Here is a 17297-nt window from a genome sequence, read left to right as displayed (position 1 = left end):
CACTTACCCTGAGGACTACGACTTGCTCCCTGCTACAGAGGCAGGCTGCCACAGGGCCGGGGACGCAGCCCAGATTTCTTGAACCTCAGCCCCGCACGGAGGCAAGCTCTGCAGCACGTCCTGCCAGAGCTGAAGGGGGAAAGGGAGGATGGGCCACAGCATGCTGACAAAAATACAAACATCAGGAGTTACAGCAGAGCCGAGCATCTTCTCTAGATGGATCTCAGCCTCCTTGTGCTGGAGCTTTGCTTGCACTCAGCCAGCAACGCAATGGTCTGCACTCCTCAGTCCCGCTGGAGCCCATGCACCAGCACTGGCCCTGGCGCGACTGCACGGGTCGTGGCTACGGGCCAGAAACAGGAGCAACTGCTAATGTAGGTACTTTGTCAGCTACTGAAATTTTACAAGCTTATAATTAATTTTGGTCAAAGTCCGATGAACAGGAACTTTAATGCCGCCTGATGCTTGTTACATACACAGAAGGACACAGGTCACTGAATCATGCAAGATAACCAGAGGGATTTTCAGGGTAATTAAGAGAGACGAGGGACACAACCCCGGTGCGGATAAGGGGGAGTGCGGGAACTCGAGTGTGGAGACTTGAGGTCGCGCTGCGTTCCTCAGGCCAGGGAAAGCAGGAAGAGCCCAGCAGGAACTCAAGGCCGGCGAGGGCACGACTTTGCAGCAGTACTTGAATTTTGGAAAAGTGAGCCTATACCCCTTGTTTAGGGGATATTGAGACACTTCCCCAAGCTGGCCTTGCCTTCAGCAGGGAACTCAACTCCACAATCTCCCTAGGTCCCTTCCAAACTAAACTACTCAACAGTTCTATGCTTTCACTCCTTTTCCCTACTCCTTTTCATCTACTTAAGAGCAAGGAGCCCTGTACTATACACACGCAGGATAGAGCATTTGCTTTTTTTTTTTTTTTTTTTAAAAAAAACCCTAAACCAAGTCAAGTGCTTCAGAGGAAAAGGTGGCTCTGGAGCCTAAGCTGGTGGAACAACCATCCTCTCTACAGGATGCACAAGGGGCTGCTTTGATGCCCTGTGAGGCTGGCAGAGAGATGGAGGCAGCGAGTAGTCTGGAACTTCTTCCTCCCACACCTTCTTGCAGAAAATGTTACCCAGATTAAAGTGCTCTCACATCAGAGCAGAGCTTGCCAGAAGCGGGGGTCATGGGACCCACAGAACACTGAACAAGGCAAGGTGATGGGCCCATCCTGACCCTGGGCACGATGGCTGAGCCCACGGTGGGGTACTGCTGGAGTACAGTCACAGAGAAGTCCCCATTGCCCCCCTCCTGGGGCGGACACCCCAAACACCCACCCTCAGTGACTGGCCCTTGTCATCAGCCAGGCACTGTATGAGAGCCCTCACGCAGGCTCCGCAGCCAGCACGTCCCTTGGTGGGACAGCCATGCTGCTGGCGTCCCGGCTGCTGGGCCTGGGGCCAAGCGCCTGCAGGAGGACAGCAGGAAAAACACAGAACAAGGTGTACGAGGAAAGTGCATTGGGAGAGCTCAGCAGCAGCCACACCATATTCCCCAAACACAGCACATTCCCCAAGACGCTGCAGGGGAAGAAACTCCGTTACTGATCACATCACGGCAGCATCTCACCCCAGCCCTGCCAAGCTGCGCGGCCAGCTTTGCCCTCGCGGTTAGCACTGGCAGCGCTGCAGGAACAGCCGGGAGAGCAGCACGGCTACAGGGAGCTGCTGGTAGCGATTCCAGGTGACCAGACACAGCAAAACACCACTACTCTCCAGGTACAAAGGTACTGACCACCTGTGCACAGAGCTGAGCACCACCACCGCTGAAATGCGCGATGATCTGCTCCCAGCCCAGCTCAGCAGGGGCAGCTTCAGGGTCTGGCTGGACTGGAGAAGCACAGAGGAGAAATACAGCACCTGTAACCACCTTTCTGCATCCGGCAAAGGCAGCCTGAGGTCTACACAGCACACAGGAAACAGCTGAGCAGGGGGAAAAAAAAGGTCAAACCAATTCCAGTCACCTCTGAAATGAGCAGAGTGCCAAGCACCAGTGGGCAAAAACCATGGGAAAAATACTCCTGAAACTCCAGACACAGCATCATCCGCCTTCCCTCCCCTGCCAAAGAAAACAGGAAAACTTGTGTCTTTTGCCCACTCTATGGTTAGCCACTTCTGCAAAGCAAACTCCTCAGCAGCTGAATCTTCCTTCCGCAGCCACAGGCCAGCCAGCCTCGCCAGGACTGAGGGCTTCTCCTCTCCCCACTGCTGACTTTAGCACAGCTTGTTGATCTGCTGCTAATTTTGTACTTCGTTATTTATTTATGTAGCAGCTTTCAGTAAATCCCCGTAGCTAAATCCAACCACGTTTGCTGAGGACATTAAAAGTAAGTTCTAAGGGTTTCCTGTGAAGCACAGTTTTATAAACACACACCCCACACTGAGAAAAGACCCTTCCAATTGATTCACCAGAAAAAAAAAAACCACGTTTCGTTTTTCTTTAATTTTCCCTTCTTTTCATGCTGGGTATCTTCGCAGCTCCCTTGTAAGCACGGGGTGACGGCAGCTCGCCTACGTTCACCCCATCATGTCTTCACACAGCGCCAGACCCGCCGAGGAGTCGGCGTTTGGCAGCATCCTCCGTGGGGCTGACCTAAACAAGCAACCAGGAAGGAGCAGAGCGCGCAGTTAATTTTATTCTCGGAGGGGAACGGAATAAATAAGCGATACGAATCAGCACAAGGAGTCGGAGCTGCAGGAAACGGGTTGCAGGGCGAGCCGGGGCTCGTCAGACTGCCGAGACAGGCTCGCTGCGGGGCTGGCCGGAAAGCGGGAGAGGCTGCAGATATCACCCCGCAGCCCACGAGGGGACTCGCTCCCTGCAGCTGCGAGCGCAGAAGCCCGGTGAGAGCCCGGTGGAAGCCCGGCCGGCCGGGGCTCGCAGGAGGCGGCGTGGGCGGAAAGGCCAGGCCCCGGCCGGGCGCGGCCCGCAGCCCTTCCCCCGGCACCGCTGCTCACAGGGGCTTCCCGGCCAGCTTCCTGCTCCCCGCCCCACGCCCCGCACTCCGCGGAGCACCAGCTCCACCTGCCGCTCGCTGCCGGTACGCGGCGCTCCCAGCTCCACATCTGGGACACATCTGTACAGGCACCCGCGGGACCGGTGACGCCGCGTCACCTCTGCCCCGGGACCGGGACAGCCCAGCAGGGAGGGTCCGGTGCCCACGCTGCTCCCACGCACCCCACCGCGGGCTGGGATGCGGGTCTGCTTCCTGGCCTTCCCGAACAGAGGATCCGCCTGACCCCAGCTCCGCCAGAAGGGGAGGGCAAGGACAGCTCCAAAAGCAGAGCCCAGACCGCATCCTCATGAAGCAAAAGCTACGTTCATGGTTGTCCTCAGTCCTGCCTCAGCAGCTCAAGCTGCCCTCTGAGCACTTCATCAGGCCTCGTCTCCGGGTCTGCTCGAGCAAAACAGCGTAAGAACCAGGAGAGGGTTGGCGGGGACGCCAAAAAAAAAACAGGGAAGGAGGGGTCTCAGGATGGAGATAGGTTACTGCTGGAGCTACCCAAGGACCAGGTTGAAGATCAACCACCTTCAACATTTAACAGAACAAAAGGTCGAAGTTATGGACTACAGAAATCGGCACTCACGTTTCCTGCTGATAAAGAAGAGGAATGAAGGAGGCTACAGCAAGAATAAAAAGGCACTCTCACCTGCCAGCGTCCCAGAAATTGCCCCAGTATTAAGGGCAAGGCAGTACACTTCAGCAGCATACAACAGCCTCTGCTCTCTAGGAAGCCTCTACCTAAAAGCAGGGAAGCAGATAGATCTGAGGTGTGCTGCCAACCACAGCCTGGCTAACGAAACCAGGGTACGCCAGGCTCTGCCAGGAGAGGGGGAAGAAGCTGTGTCCCTGAGCAGATCCCAGTGAGATCTCACCTCAGCCCTCCAGACCACACTGCTTGCTCACGTCCAGGAGAGATCAGTTCTGGCGCAAGATGTACTCACCCAGCCGTGAGCCAGGCTTTACTGTGTCCACAGGCACCTACAGGCAGAGGCCCACCCTACAGCAGACATCACTGCATGCCCCGACCTCCCGCTCCCACCTCACGCAACATTTAACTCACAAGCCTGTGTCCTCCTGAAGAAGCAATGCTGGCAAGGCTGCCCGCAGAAGAATTTGGTTTCTGAGAAGAGCAGGCAGTGGTAAGGCAGCCACAGGCACGCAGGGGTGTTTGCAAGGGATCTGCACATCATGGTGGCCTGAGGGTCCCGGCTCAGGGGACACGATACCACAAACCTGAGCTAGGCTGTCGCACTGCGCCATCACGGAGCACCGCTAGCCCACCCTGCTGCAGCACAGCGGAATCCCCCGAAGGCAGCTGTGCGCAACCCCCCTAGACAGCTGAGCACTGCCAGCACGGTGCAGGTTACCCGCCACGGATGTGTGACCTGACTGAGCACCGGCATCAGCGAAGTGCTGTTAAAAGAAAAGAAGAGGTGGGATTATTTACCAACGTGATTTGTATGAACAATGTTAAGGTTACACCTCTAGTTAGATCTCAGCAGAGTTCAGCTAATATTAAATGCCTAAAAGATGAAAAAAGAAGCTACAGAAGAAGCGGAGGATACTTCCAAGCAATGGTCTGCAGCGGCACCTCAGGAGAGGAGAGTCAGGTCCTCCAGTTTTCAGACACCTGTTTAACATGAAGGGAAGTCTAACTTTGCACAGACTGCACTGACTACATTTTTGGGAGGCAGAACCATTTCTCTGGCAGGTAGCAGGATGAACATTAGCACATGGAAGCACTCCAGCCTTTGCAGGCTCTCCACTCCCTTTTTCAAGAGCTGCCAGCAGCAGGGCAACAGCCTTTTCTGACCACGGTCCTGCAGGACCACCTGGGAAGCCACCTACCCACAAACACACAGGGTCCTTGCGCTGAGATGCTGAACCGGGGCAAACGACGGGGTCTTCAGGAGAAGAGCAACATCGCTCAGAGCAACTGCTGTCCTCCAGCAGAAGCGGTTTGCCGGAGCTGTTCCCAGGCCATGCAGCCTCACAGCCCCGGGCAGGATGATCAAGTGAGCTGCAGCGGGACGGCTCTTATCAGGAGGGAGCTCAGCTCTCGCAGGACAAACCCTTCAGAAGATTCAAGAGACTGGGGAGAGATGCGGCCTTCTCCAGCGCAGACAGGAAGCAAGTACCCTCCGCGGGGAGCTGGAGCAAGGGCTGGCAATCCAGAAACCTGCTTCCCACTGGAATGCGGCCCCCTCGTCTCGCAGGGAGAGGGACGTTACCGGGACACCGCGCACCACCTCCCGCGTAACGCCAGGAGGCGAGGGCCCCGGAAGACTCTGCGGCAGGGGTGCACCCAACGCCCGGGGCACCGCAACGGGCGGGCCCGGCCCGTGCTGAGGCGGAACCGCGCTCCCCGCACCCCCCAAGCCCCGCACCCGCCGCACCTGATGGCGGAAGGCGGCGCCGCGCAGCAGGTCCCGCAGCAGGCCGAGGCCGATGTCCCTGCTGGCGCCCTCGGTGACCAGGTGGAGGTGCAGCGCGTCCCCGCCGCCCAGCCGGCCGTGCCGCAGCAGGGAGCGCAAGGCCGCCTGCCCCTTGGCGCGCAGGGCCGGGCTCCGCTCCGCCTTGGTGAACATCAGCAGGAGGTGCAGGTCGCGGCCGCCCCCCGCCGCCGCGTCGCCGCCGCGCTGGGGATGGCGATGGGCCGGAGCGGGCGGCGTGGCCCGAAGGCGGCGGGTGGCGCTGGAGAAGGTCTCCCCGCCGCCGCCCAGGTAGTAGAAAGCGCAGACGGCCAGGGCGGCGGCCAGGGCCAGGGCGCAGGGCTGCGAGCGGGCCCAGCCCCAGCCCCGGCCCGCGCGGGCCATCGCCGCCGCCATGTCGGGGGCGGGACCGCCGCCTCCCCCCGCCCCGCCCCGCCCCCAGAGAGCGGGGCCGTGCACAGCGTACAAAGGTTTAATGGAGTACAGTATTTACAGTGCTTACAGCATGTACAGGCCGCTACCGGCACAGGGAACAACGCCTCTCTCTCATTTACAATGACAAACTACAGCAATCGCCATTCACGGTTCCGATACAGAGTCCACAGCGCGATCAGCGCGCAGGGGCCGGGTACACAGTCCGTACAGTCACAGCCGGGGAGGGCGCAGGAGAACACAAGCCGGGTGCTGCTGGAATGCTTAAAAAACACCAAATACAGAGGGACAGCCGGATCAAGGAAAAAAAAGCTCGTTATTTCAAACCTCTCTGCTGGAGAAAACAATGATTTCTCAGCGATTTCTATCAAAACACGGAAAAATGACAAAACTGAGCAGGATTTTTTTTTCCTCCTCTATCTTCTCCTTCCATGGGAAGAGAAACAAGAAAATACTGTATACAGAAAGACAAAGCAAGTGTATGAAGGGCATATACCAAAGTGATACATTCATCCTTTTCCCCAGCATTGCCTTTCTTGAGTCGTCCCTCTTAAAAGTGTGCTTTTGTCTGAGCAGGGCAGCAAGACACTGCGGCCATCAGGCTGCACACACAGTGGCATAAACTCTAACGTAGGAAAAGCTGTCCATTTGTGAATGGGGAGAGAGGGTACTTACAAAAACTGACTCTCAGAATACTCTGTTTTAAAGAATCAGCTCAGTTCTTTTGACAGTGTAAAAATACTACATCCTTGGTACTTACACATTATTTGTAATTCTATCAATTGTTCCTTTCATATTCATGGTGTCATTTGAGATTTTCATGATCAAAAGGCAGAGTTAACATCCATACTTTAAAACAGATGGCTGCAGAGAAGAACCAGAGTCCTGGAAACAGCCAACCCTATGCTCATTTTAGTTTTCACCATTTTTCTTTAGTGCTACAAAGTTTTAGCTCAATCAAGAACTCTAATCGGGACAACACATGTACTGATGTCATACTGCAAAACAGGAGACACTTCCTCTAATATGAGGATTTTTCTGACAGCAGTTGGAAGGTCTGGTTGCATTTTCTAGAACTATTTCAGCTCAGTATACAAACAGGTAAAATATAAAACCCCACAGAGTGAAAAAGACAGTATTAATACAGGATCCTTTAACACACTAGGATTAGAAGCCACAAAAGGTACAATCCAAAACTGCTGAAATCAGCAGAAAGACTGCCACTGATTTCGGTGACTTCTTGGATTAGGTCCTTATTGGTAAGGAGGCTGAAGACTACAACATACTAACAAACAACTAAAACACAGGTTCAGAATGCAGTATGTGCAGCTTGTGAAAGCAAAGAAAGACTTCTACCATCTACTGCCTTCACCCAAATTTACAGGAAGAAATTCCAGCATGTCTATTGTAATTCAGCGGCATGATTCAGTATGGTAATTCAAAAATGTAAGTTTATACGCATTGTGCTGACATTAATATAAAATATGAAAACTTATGAGCAATCAAAACAATACAGACCATTAAGGAGACACCACAGACACCATTTTAATGAACATGCAAAGTAAGTAAATTACACTTTTGGAATCAAGATGCCCTAGAAGATATGTTGAGCTCCCTGACGTTTGTCTTTCCAAGAGACTGTTGTAACACGTGATCTAACTCTGGCTAGGAAAAATAAAGAAATCTCTCAACCTGTGGATCAGGTATGTTATTAGTCTTTTAGCATAAATAGACTGATACTGCTTCCCAGACAGACAGGAGTTGGGAATGCAGCAAATGGATCTGCAGAACTACAGGGAAGAAATTTTCTGTCCACAAAGTCATCCTGCAAAATTTGTCATGGAGACTTTTGTGGCTAGGAAGGAAAATACCAGTGGAGATTTGAAATAAGTGTCTCAGATTTTTCCAGCAGCATGCACTGAGATAGCAATTATGCCATTAAGCTTTAGGTAGCTTTACATTACTGCAAATCATGCTGTATACTGCCTGTCGTGCAGGCTGCAAGACAAATCTTTAGAAAGACCTATGTTTAAAGTGTATACTATGCATAGCTGTACCTTACATTGTCCTATACATATACTGGGAAATTTACTTTCTCTAACATCTACCAAAACATCCACTGCTATTAAGTACTGTGGATTAGGAAGCATATTATCATTTCATAGACAGCTATTTAAAAAACAACTTACTAGAAGTTACTGCTTACAGGCGATATTCTTAAGTTTCTTATTATTCAGGCTGAATACACTCTTTAAATGGGCAAGAACTTGCTTTTCCTAGCATAATTAGACCACACACAAAGCAAGAACTGCTTTGTAAGATTCTTCTGCTTGGAAAAAGCTTCTATTGGACATTTCTAAAATGCTATTAGCTTTGCAGCAATGATCATCCAGATTTGATGCATTATTATATATTTGATGCAAACCAATAAATATTTGAAATACCTTGTTAAAATTTAACATGCCAGAAAGTTTAATTTTACTATCATTTATAGAAGTTTTTTTACCCAATTTTGCTTATCTTAGCCAGCCTGGAGAAAAGCCAATTAATTTCCTAAATACATTTAAACAGCAGGTTAGCATAATACCATAGCTATTGGGATTGTTAAAAACTCACATTGATATTATGTTACCTAAAAATTCTCCTCATGCTGTCCACAGGGCAGACAGAGCATAAAGAATTGCATCTGCTGGTTTGGGGCTTCAGGTGATTACTATCTAGGTGTTAAATAACCTGACACACAAGCATGTATCTACAGACACCATTTATACCTGCGCAGCAGAACAGAGCTCACTACTGAACAGAGCAATCTGTGTTGCTGCCCTCAGAACACAGCCGGAGACTATGCACATTCATTACTTTGCAAAAAACGTGCAGTGAAATTCCTAGGTCTTCTCGTGCACACCTCCGTTTAGACAATGCGTACGCATACAGATCTTTGCAGATTATATAAAGGGTACTGCTTCCTGAAATAAAGGATTAATAGTCCGAAATTTAGTGTGGCTGCATTGCATACGAGATTCTATATATTCAGCTTTAGGGCTAGGAGTGAGAACAGCAAAATGAAAAGGTAACAAACAGCCTTCATACAACTGTTCTACACAAACTCCATTGGCTCAATGTTTATTTTCACATCTCACATTTCAAGTTTTGATGTCAAAATACTGCAAACAAACCCCACATCACGTCCAGAAGGATTAAGTTTATTTTTCATGAAAGGTTCCACATGCTGATTTAAAAGTATACTTGCTGTACAGGAAGTTTAATTTAGGCGGGGGGGCAAGGGAAGGAAAATAGATTGCTCTTAGAAGCTTGTTTCTCCAGGATATTGTGACTGACCTGCAGTCACTAGCATAAAGGCCAGCCTGGTGTTAGAGCTTCCACTGTGAAAGAGCTTGCGAAAGACCAGGAGTTACCGTGTCCTGTTATTAACAGCCTACCTCTAACCTAAGTCAGCATAGGAAAAAAAATAATCTGTTAAGTTATAGGCCTACAAATAGGACAATTCAGTAAGTCATTACCAGATTTCCCTTCCAAACAGTCCCAGAAAATGCAACCCAGACCTTCTTGTCAGAGGCACATTCTTTATGGCAACAGGGAGACAGAGGACAGTAGGGGACACTAACTAGCAAAGCTGGTCTGACCATCCTGCCATCCGGAGTCTGCAACGCGTACAGCTGCGCTCTGCTAACTTTATGTACAAACCGCAGACAAACTTTGTACTTGCTAACAGGTACTATTTTTATACTGAGCTAGCAGATATGTATGTTTTTTTTTTTTAAGCATTTTCTTCAGCTGCTGAGGTATACATACTGTAGAACACAAAAAACTCATACATTTCCCCAGCTACCACAATCTAGAGCTACATTACAGTGGTCATTTTACCCAAACTATCTAACAAAATGCATACAATTCATTCTGTTAAAGTAAAAAAAAAGACTTGCACTATAAGGATCAGGTTCTTTTCCTTCTTGACACTTAAGACTTCTGGGTATCTGACTGCTGGAAACGGTTTAGCTTCTCTGGATTATTTGACGCCATTTGAGAAAAGTCACGAAAAATGTCCTGATAAATTTCATCTCCTAGGTGGAAAAGAAAAGGGAAACAGTTTTAAACTTTTGTGATAGGTAACACCACCCACTATTGCACAAATGCCCTAGTGCACTACCAATCACTGTACCACACTTATTCATGTATAAAGATTGCTTATAGATGGAATGATGCTGATGTGAACTCTTTGGGACTGTTTACTTGCATGCACATTCTGTAGAAGCAAATTAAGCAAAGCCAAACTATACCTGAAATAGTACCTCACAGGCAGCCACACAGAGGAAAGTTCAGAGTTAGAAAGGAAAAATGAAAGCATTTTAAGCAATGTAAAAAGAAAAATGTTTATTAACTATTAAAGAATAAAATCCCTGGTTTTGGAAGGAAGTGCTAAACCGAGATTCTCTTCAGAAAAGTAGAACTATGGCCTAAATAAAGATTTACTTGGAAACAGAGGTCAGCAGTCTTACAGCCAGACAGAACTCTCTATGAAATAAACAATCAGCAAGCAATAGTATAAAAAGAAGGAATCCTAAGTGTAGAAATTTTTGTTCATCAGTCCTTTTGGTATATTACTTCAGCAAATACAATTTTTTTTACATGCATTACTGAACATTCATTAGATCTTTTAGTTTTATCTGTAAGAGTGATGATATTTTAAATATCTTTCATTTGTTTTTTTTTTTTCCTTCACCTTTTGTGCTTAAACACAACCCAACTATTAGTACACATTCTAAATGAGGGATGGCAGCAATTTCCACAAGGCTTGTCTCCCTCCCCCTCCCTGTCTACACAGGAAAACACATTCAGGAATGATTACTTCTTGAGTCCTTGCCAAGTCATTCCTCTGCCACTTTAAAACAGACATTTTAACATTTTTTTCATCTGCTGCAGCATTTTGGGCCTTGAGTTCAGGTTTCATTTTAAAACACTAACCATACCCTGTTGCCTTCAAATAGAATTAAACGCAAACATTTGGTCCAGTCAGGAACTATGCTGCCATTCAAATTTTACGGTCTTCCCAACACAGATGAGTGCACAGGACACAAGATCCCAGCACTACTGTTCCTTGCTGACAGTGTGATTAATAGCATAACAAAGAAATCAACCTACAGTCTCTCTTATAAAGTATGTTGAACACGAAGATTCCCCCCGCCCCCCCCCCTCCCCAATATGATTGTGGAAGAAAAGTATTCTTCCACCACTTTTTTCCAAAGGGCAGTTTTAAAAAGGATTATCTTGTGTGCATTTGGCACTACCGTGAAAAGTTACTGTTTTGTTTTTCCATCTTTTAATGCACATTTCCAATATTAGAACTATTATTCTTTTGAAGATTAGACTGCATTCATTTGAAAACACTTTCAGAAATGATAACTGCCCTTCCAGAAATATTTAACATGCATGGCATGTGGGTTTATATAAAAGTGTAACGACACAATACTTCCCAGACTTTAAAAGATAAATACATTCAATATTGCTCTACTGGGAAAAGTTAGTCCTAGTGGAATTCCCTTTTGGTTTTCAGGTTTAGTTTCAAGTATGTTCTAGAGATGAAGCAGGCAGAGGATACATTTTACAGTAACAGTTTCCGCTAATTGCCTGCACTGGGAGATAAGCACAGAATGAAGGGAGTTGTAACATCAAAAGAACAGCTATGAAGAGCACAAATTGGAATCAAGCTTGCACGATAAAAGCAATTATACTTTTAATAGAGAAGTGGGTTCCACTGGTGAACTAGTACTGTAGTTCAAGTTGTCATATTTGGTTCTTTCAAATTAACTTGAAAGAAAAAAGAAAAGCTATTTTTGCAAGATCCTATGTGGCTCTGTTTTTGGCTCTATTACCTAACAAAAATATTATATACAAAAATAGACTAAAATAAAGTGCCCCTTCAGTTTGTATGCTGCATTAAAATATGTAATACTGTAAACCTTATAATTATTTTAAAATCCTACTTTAAAATTGAATTCTGCAAATTCCCTTTCCAAATAATGTTTTCCCTAAAGTGCAGATTTTATGTACAAAAATACTGTAACACTGCTTTACCATTTAACACCAGAGTAACTCAAAAGGCACACATCTTACATTCAAGAAAAGACAGGAAGATAAAGTGGCAATACTAATATCAAATAGTTCCCAGACACTGTAGCACCAGAAGATGAGCACTCCAGTATTATACAAGAAACAGTACAATGGTGCATATGGCTTCTACCACCAGAAACTTTTTGTGGGACAAGCTAGTTTCAACTAGTTCCCATTCTAGGAATATTTTGGAAGACCACCTGTTCCTTGCAAAGCAATATATACATTCTCTCAGCAGCTCAAACCAGCTGAGTATGTTTAAATTAGAAATGTTGATGCCATTAGCTACATTAGTAATTGTTTATCAACCACATTACTAAAGCAGAAGTGTCCAGTTGATTTCACTCTGATGACAGCAAACTCATACATAGATATCTACCCTCACATAGCTCCCAGCAAACACACAATTGTCTTAAATCCTTATTTTCATCTAGAATCAGAATTTTGGAAAAGACGAGTTCTAAAATAAGGGCAGCGCACATAACTGAACATGTATATGCAGTGAGAAAGACCTGTCTCCATTATGATCATGTAAATGTACCACATCTTGTGACAGCCAAGACAGGTTTTGTGCTTACACTTACACATTTACACAGTCCTCCTAGCTCCCTAGCAGACATCAACATTTAAAACACTCAAATATTTACTTCAAGAGAGAATTCATCAAGTAAAGAATCAAGGAGAGCAGAGCTGTGCTATCCAAAGATCCAGTGAGATCTCCTGGCTGGGATGCTGTGCTACAGCTTATGGCCTGAACTTCAAAAATTACTCTAATGATACTCTCCCTCTGATTTTGAGCAAGCTCTGTCCCTTGTGTCAGCTCTACTTTCCTTTGTCAATCTCACCTGTTATACAAGGGTCAGATACTGGCTGTAAAATACCTGCATCAGATTGTGTCAGTTGCAGTCTCTAGATTCTACTGTGATACAAACTGATAAAAAGGTCAAGCTATTTTCAATGAAAGACTTTGCCAGCTTTTAATTTCATCCCTCTAATTAAAGAATCTGTCTAAAAAAATATTTTAAAGAAATGTCAGGGAAAATAGTCTCCCCCATCTCCCGTTTAAATACATTCGTATTTTCATGTAAGTAGTATTTGTTATGAATGAAACATTTTACTAAACATTTGTAACATTTAGTAACCAATTGAGGCTTTTTGTACAAACTATAGAAACACATTTTCTGGTTTAGTAATTCTGGATTTGTGACAGGTCAATTAAATGATCTAAAAATATTCATTTGTGATTTAGCACAGAGCTTTTGAATCAAAATACCTCCCTCTCTTAAAAAAAGACATTTTACTAATTGAAATTATTATTTTTACCTCTTAAAACAAAAATGAGAAGACTCAAAAATACTTCAGTATTTGTTACCTTCAGCCTCTCAGTGAAGTCGTATGCATTATATCAGAACAGAGATTTACATTCAAAATGGCCAAACTGGCAACAGACTTTTTTTATATATGTAGCCTGCTACATTTTTTGAGTGGGGAATTCTTCCCAATTTCAGCTCATAATCAAGTATACACCTCTAAATTATCTGTTGCTCTGCCAAAGAAAGCATTTGAATGTCTGAGTGTCTACAGTACTTTTATTGTTTTAATTTTAGTTTCCTAGATAAATTTGAAAACTCTATCTTCTTAAGGAGAAACTTTAAGAAAGAAATAAATTAGGTTTATTTAATAGAGTTCATCTGGGATATCGACATGAGACTCAGTGTTGTCCCTTGAGTATATTCCAGCCCCAGCCTGGTAAAAGACAAACACACGCAATCCTTATGAATCAGTTGAAAATACCTAAGGGCTTTATAGGAGTAAGCCAAGAGTACTCAGCACTAAGTCTTAAAAATAGTGTTTGCCTTGCACTACTGCCAGGTGTAGCAGCATCTTTTAGCTGACTAACTTGACATTCAAGTGTGCCTTAATTATTGTTATTAGCATGAGATTAAATTGGGTTCCTCTGGAAGCATACTATAATAGAAGAAACGGGTTGCATAAATATCACATCAAAACATAGTGTAAATTGGGACTGAGTGCCTGAAGATAAAGTTACACATATTCATTAAACAATTTGTTACTTTCTTGTACCCATTGGCTCAAATGTCTGCCAATTCTTTTTTTTAATCAAATAAGATACTAAGCATACAAAAATACATACTTAAGAATGACTGCTTTGTTTCTTATTTGTATCTCAACAAATAAAAATATTTAAAAATACAATTAGAGGGAACAGTACTTTCCTATTTCGGTCTAGAGTTATTTTGAAATATTTGATGTGCATTTTTACATTTGCGTGCAAGCATTTTTTCTTAAAAAAAAAAAAAGAGGACTATTCCACAGGAGGAGAATGGTATCCTGTACTAAGATGAACTCAACCTATGAGCAACCCAGGTCAGACAGCTGCCATTAAATAACATCAGGTAAATCCTAACATTACATGAATTTCAATGGAACATCAAAAGGAGAAAACTGTGGACAACTACCAGCAAAACAGGTTGGTAATGTACTACCTGTACTACCATAGACTACTATGATCATGTACTTAAAACACTCTCCTTTTAGGTCCTCTAAACACTCTTACGAAGTCACACCAGTGAATTTCAATGAAGCTGTACCATGTGTCAGTTGTTTATAAAAAACATTATTGTACGAAGCTATCTTAAATTTCCCTCAGATCCTAAGAATCTAATTGTAAACTGATAAATTCCTGAATACACTTCTTATATTGCATTTCGGTATGGTTATTAGTGGAGTATTGACCTGGCTGTCCATAAAGTCCTTCGGATTCCCTCATTTCTTCATTCATCCTTGCTAAACGCAACCTATGATTTAGGAAACAAAAAGAACAATGTCATCTTTAAAGCACTAAAAAAAGCCTGCAATTCAAGACGTTCAGTGCACTCCTGAACCTCACACCAGTGAGGTCTTCTACAGATAGCGTGCAATCTGATTTTTTTTCTTTTACTCTCCCTGTTTTTTGTAAAGGAATTTTGACATTTCTCATGTTTTTTGCTTGAAACAGAATAGGAAAATCTAGTTACCCAGTTAAAAACAGAACTTACAATGTTACAATATCTGCATTTGCAGCTTCTACTGCTATACTCAATGGATCTTTCCCATCTTCATCAGTGGCATGCTGGTTTGCTCCTCGTTTTAGGAATAAACACACTTGTCTGTTTAGAAAAAGCATTTAGGAATAATTATCACAACAATAAAGGAAAAAAGCAAATAAATTGAAGCTAGATGCAATGTATTTGGCTTAAATTGCCAAGAATCTCTTCAACATATCAAAACAGTGCTATTCCTCTAGAACAACTAAGATATTAACACAGTAGTAAGCAAAGCCTTTAATTATTTAATCTACATCAGAAAGACAGCCTAAGTCAATTCATACTAGCGCAGCAAGGAGTTGAACACTGCAGCAGTGAGACTACCTTCCTGTATCATCTTAGGTTGTAGAACCAAAAAATCTCATCCCTTTTAGCATGACAGGCAAGAACTGAGCAGGATAAATCAATACAGTAAAGAATACAGTTCACAGGTGCCCGATTTACCCAGTAGAAACTGATTTAATTTTTCTCTATTATAATTCTTCATCTTTATAAAGAGGGCATATTGACTTAGCTTAAGTCTGAAACTCTCCCAGGCTGTCAACTTGCACGCTGTTTAGAATTCACGCATGCAAAGAGTTTGGACACCACCAACCAGATTATGTCCTCATTTGAACTGAGCTGGTACAGGCCTTCAGTTTAAAAGCTATGATTCCAAAACTCAAGATGTAATATAGTACATTTTGAAAAGAGAAACACTCTTAGTGCAACACAGAGGTGGGATGAGTCAGAAAAAGCCTTGGCCCTCACACAGCACTATTTCTCCTATTTGTATCATATTTCTTAAGAAAACAAACAAACAAAATCTCATGAGTCTTCACCAAAAGTCCATGCTGTTTCAAAGTATTATTATACAAGCTTTTATGAGATGGACCAAAGTGTGTTTATATGTGTGTTTTTCTAGCAAATGAGGCTGCTAATTAAAAAACGTTACTAACTCTCTCACCACAAGAGTAAGAAAAACTTGTATCACCTGAAATACATTAAAATGTCAGAATACGTAGGGAAATGAAGCAGCTTCACATTAACAACTACAGTAAAGGATGGCCATTTACAAGTCCTGGAGCAGTGAGTTACCCAGTGTGTCCCAGAACTGTGGCATGGTGCAGGGGTCCTCTTCCTTTCATGTCCCTGATGTTGACATTGGCCCCATTCTGCAGCAAGAATTCACAAGTAACCAGTGAACCCTGTGGAATGAAAGCAAAGAAACAATTCAGCACCAGATCTCCAGAGTAAGAGCCAAATCTGTTCTGCCTTCTCACCATCAAGTCATCTGGCACAGGAAATAAGACATTTGCTTGCATACTAAATTTAAACACTACTAGGTTATGTAATTCCAAACAAAGCATTAACAGAAAAAAATAGTTCAGAAAATTTTGAGAGAACATTGTAAAGACAACTTCAGCATCACATTATCATTCATTAGTGAAGCAAGCAGTTCAAAAGGAACAGTGACACAGAAATATCCCTATTATTCCCCTTCCCCTCCTCCCACATCAGTTGGTTCTGTGTATCGCATACCCCTCGCACTGCCTGAATGAGTGGTGTTGCTTTGTTTTCTTCTACATTGACCCAGTTTACTTCAGCTCCATGGGCCAATGCTTCTGCCATGTCAGGAAGATTCTTCTCAAAGGCAGCTTGATACAGCTGCAATCCTGGACTAGGCTGTTTGGAGTCACAGAGCACAGAAGACTCTTGCTTGTCTCCTTCTGAAAAGGAAAAAAAAAAAAGCTTATCTAATCTCTGTTTTTATAAAGCTACCTCTAAGAATTCTGACCAAAAATGTCATTTTTCTGGCACAAGGTAGCTCAGGTTTTGCAAAATGCTGTGCATTGCTGCCTCATTCTGCCAGAAGTCAGACACCTTTAGCTTGTTCCAGCATTCAGGCATGGCCACTTCACAAAATTATTACCGCCCAGAATACATTCTCTTCACATATGAGTATCCTTCAACCTACATATTCCATGCCATTTCTAAGAAACAATTTTACATTAGAAGTGTGTTTTATCCTATACCGGAAGATATGAATAAAACTAATTTCCTGCAGAGATGTAGGCATACAAATGTATCTTTATTTGCAACAGCTTGATACACCTGAATACGAGGCTAATACTGTTCTGACCTAATTTTCATTAAAAGCCA

At 44.5% G+C, this 17297-nt stretch overlaps 2 protein-coding genes across 4 annotated transcripts in view; both read right to left on the bottom strand.

Moving 5' to 3' along the window:
- The window catches only part of XXYLT1 (xyloside xylosyltransferase 1), a 35696-nt gene extending 29801 nt beyond the window's left edge, over window positions 1–5895 (bottom strand). Inside the window, exon 1 of the mRNA XM_086754602.1 lies at window positions 5452–5895. Within this exon, the coding sequence (XP_086610728.1) occupies window positions 5452–5883 (432 nt within the window). The 5' untranslated portion in view covers window positions 5884–5895. The remainder of the gene's footprint in view (window positions 1–5451) is intronic.
- Window positions 5896–5945: 50 nt separating this feature from the next.
- Window positions 5946–17297, bottom strand: part of ACAP2 (ArfGAP with coiled-coil, ankyrin repeat and PH domains 2) — a 66637-nt gene continuing 55285 nt past the window's right edge. For all 3 annotated transcript variants that reach the window (XM_086754465.1, XM_086754466.1, XM_086754467.1), the window contains 5 exons: window positions 16677–16864; window positions 16233–16342; window positions 15108–15218; window positions 14806–14867; window positions 5946–10001 (listed from right to left, as the gene is read on the bottom strand). In XM_086754465.1, coding sequence (XP_086610591.1) covers window positions 9898–10001; window positions 14806–14867; window positions 15108–15218; window positions 16233–16342; window positions 16677–16864 — 575 coding nt within the window. In that variant the 3' untranslated portion in view covers window positions 5946–9897. The remainder of the gene's footprint in view (window positions 10002–14805; window positions 14868–15107; window positions 15219–16232; window positions 16343–16676; window positions 16865–17297) is intronic.

Source organism: Chlamydotis macqueenii, chromosome 9 (assembly GCF_036417535.1).
Source record: "Chlamydotis macqueenii isolate bChlMac1 chromosome 9, bChlMac1.mat, whole genome shotgun sequence".
Taxonomy (NCBI): domain Eukaryota; kingdom Metazoa; phylum Chordata; class Aves; order Otidiformes; family Otididae; genus Chlamydotis; species Chlamydotis macqueenii.
The sequence above is the reverse complement of the archived record's forward strand: the minus strand, read 5'-3'. Positions and strand labels throughout refer to the sequence as shown.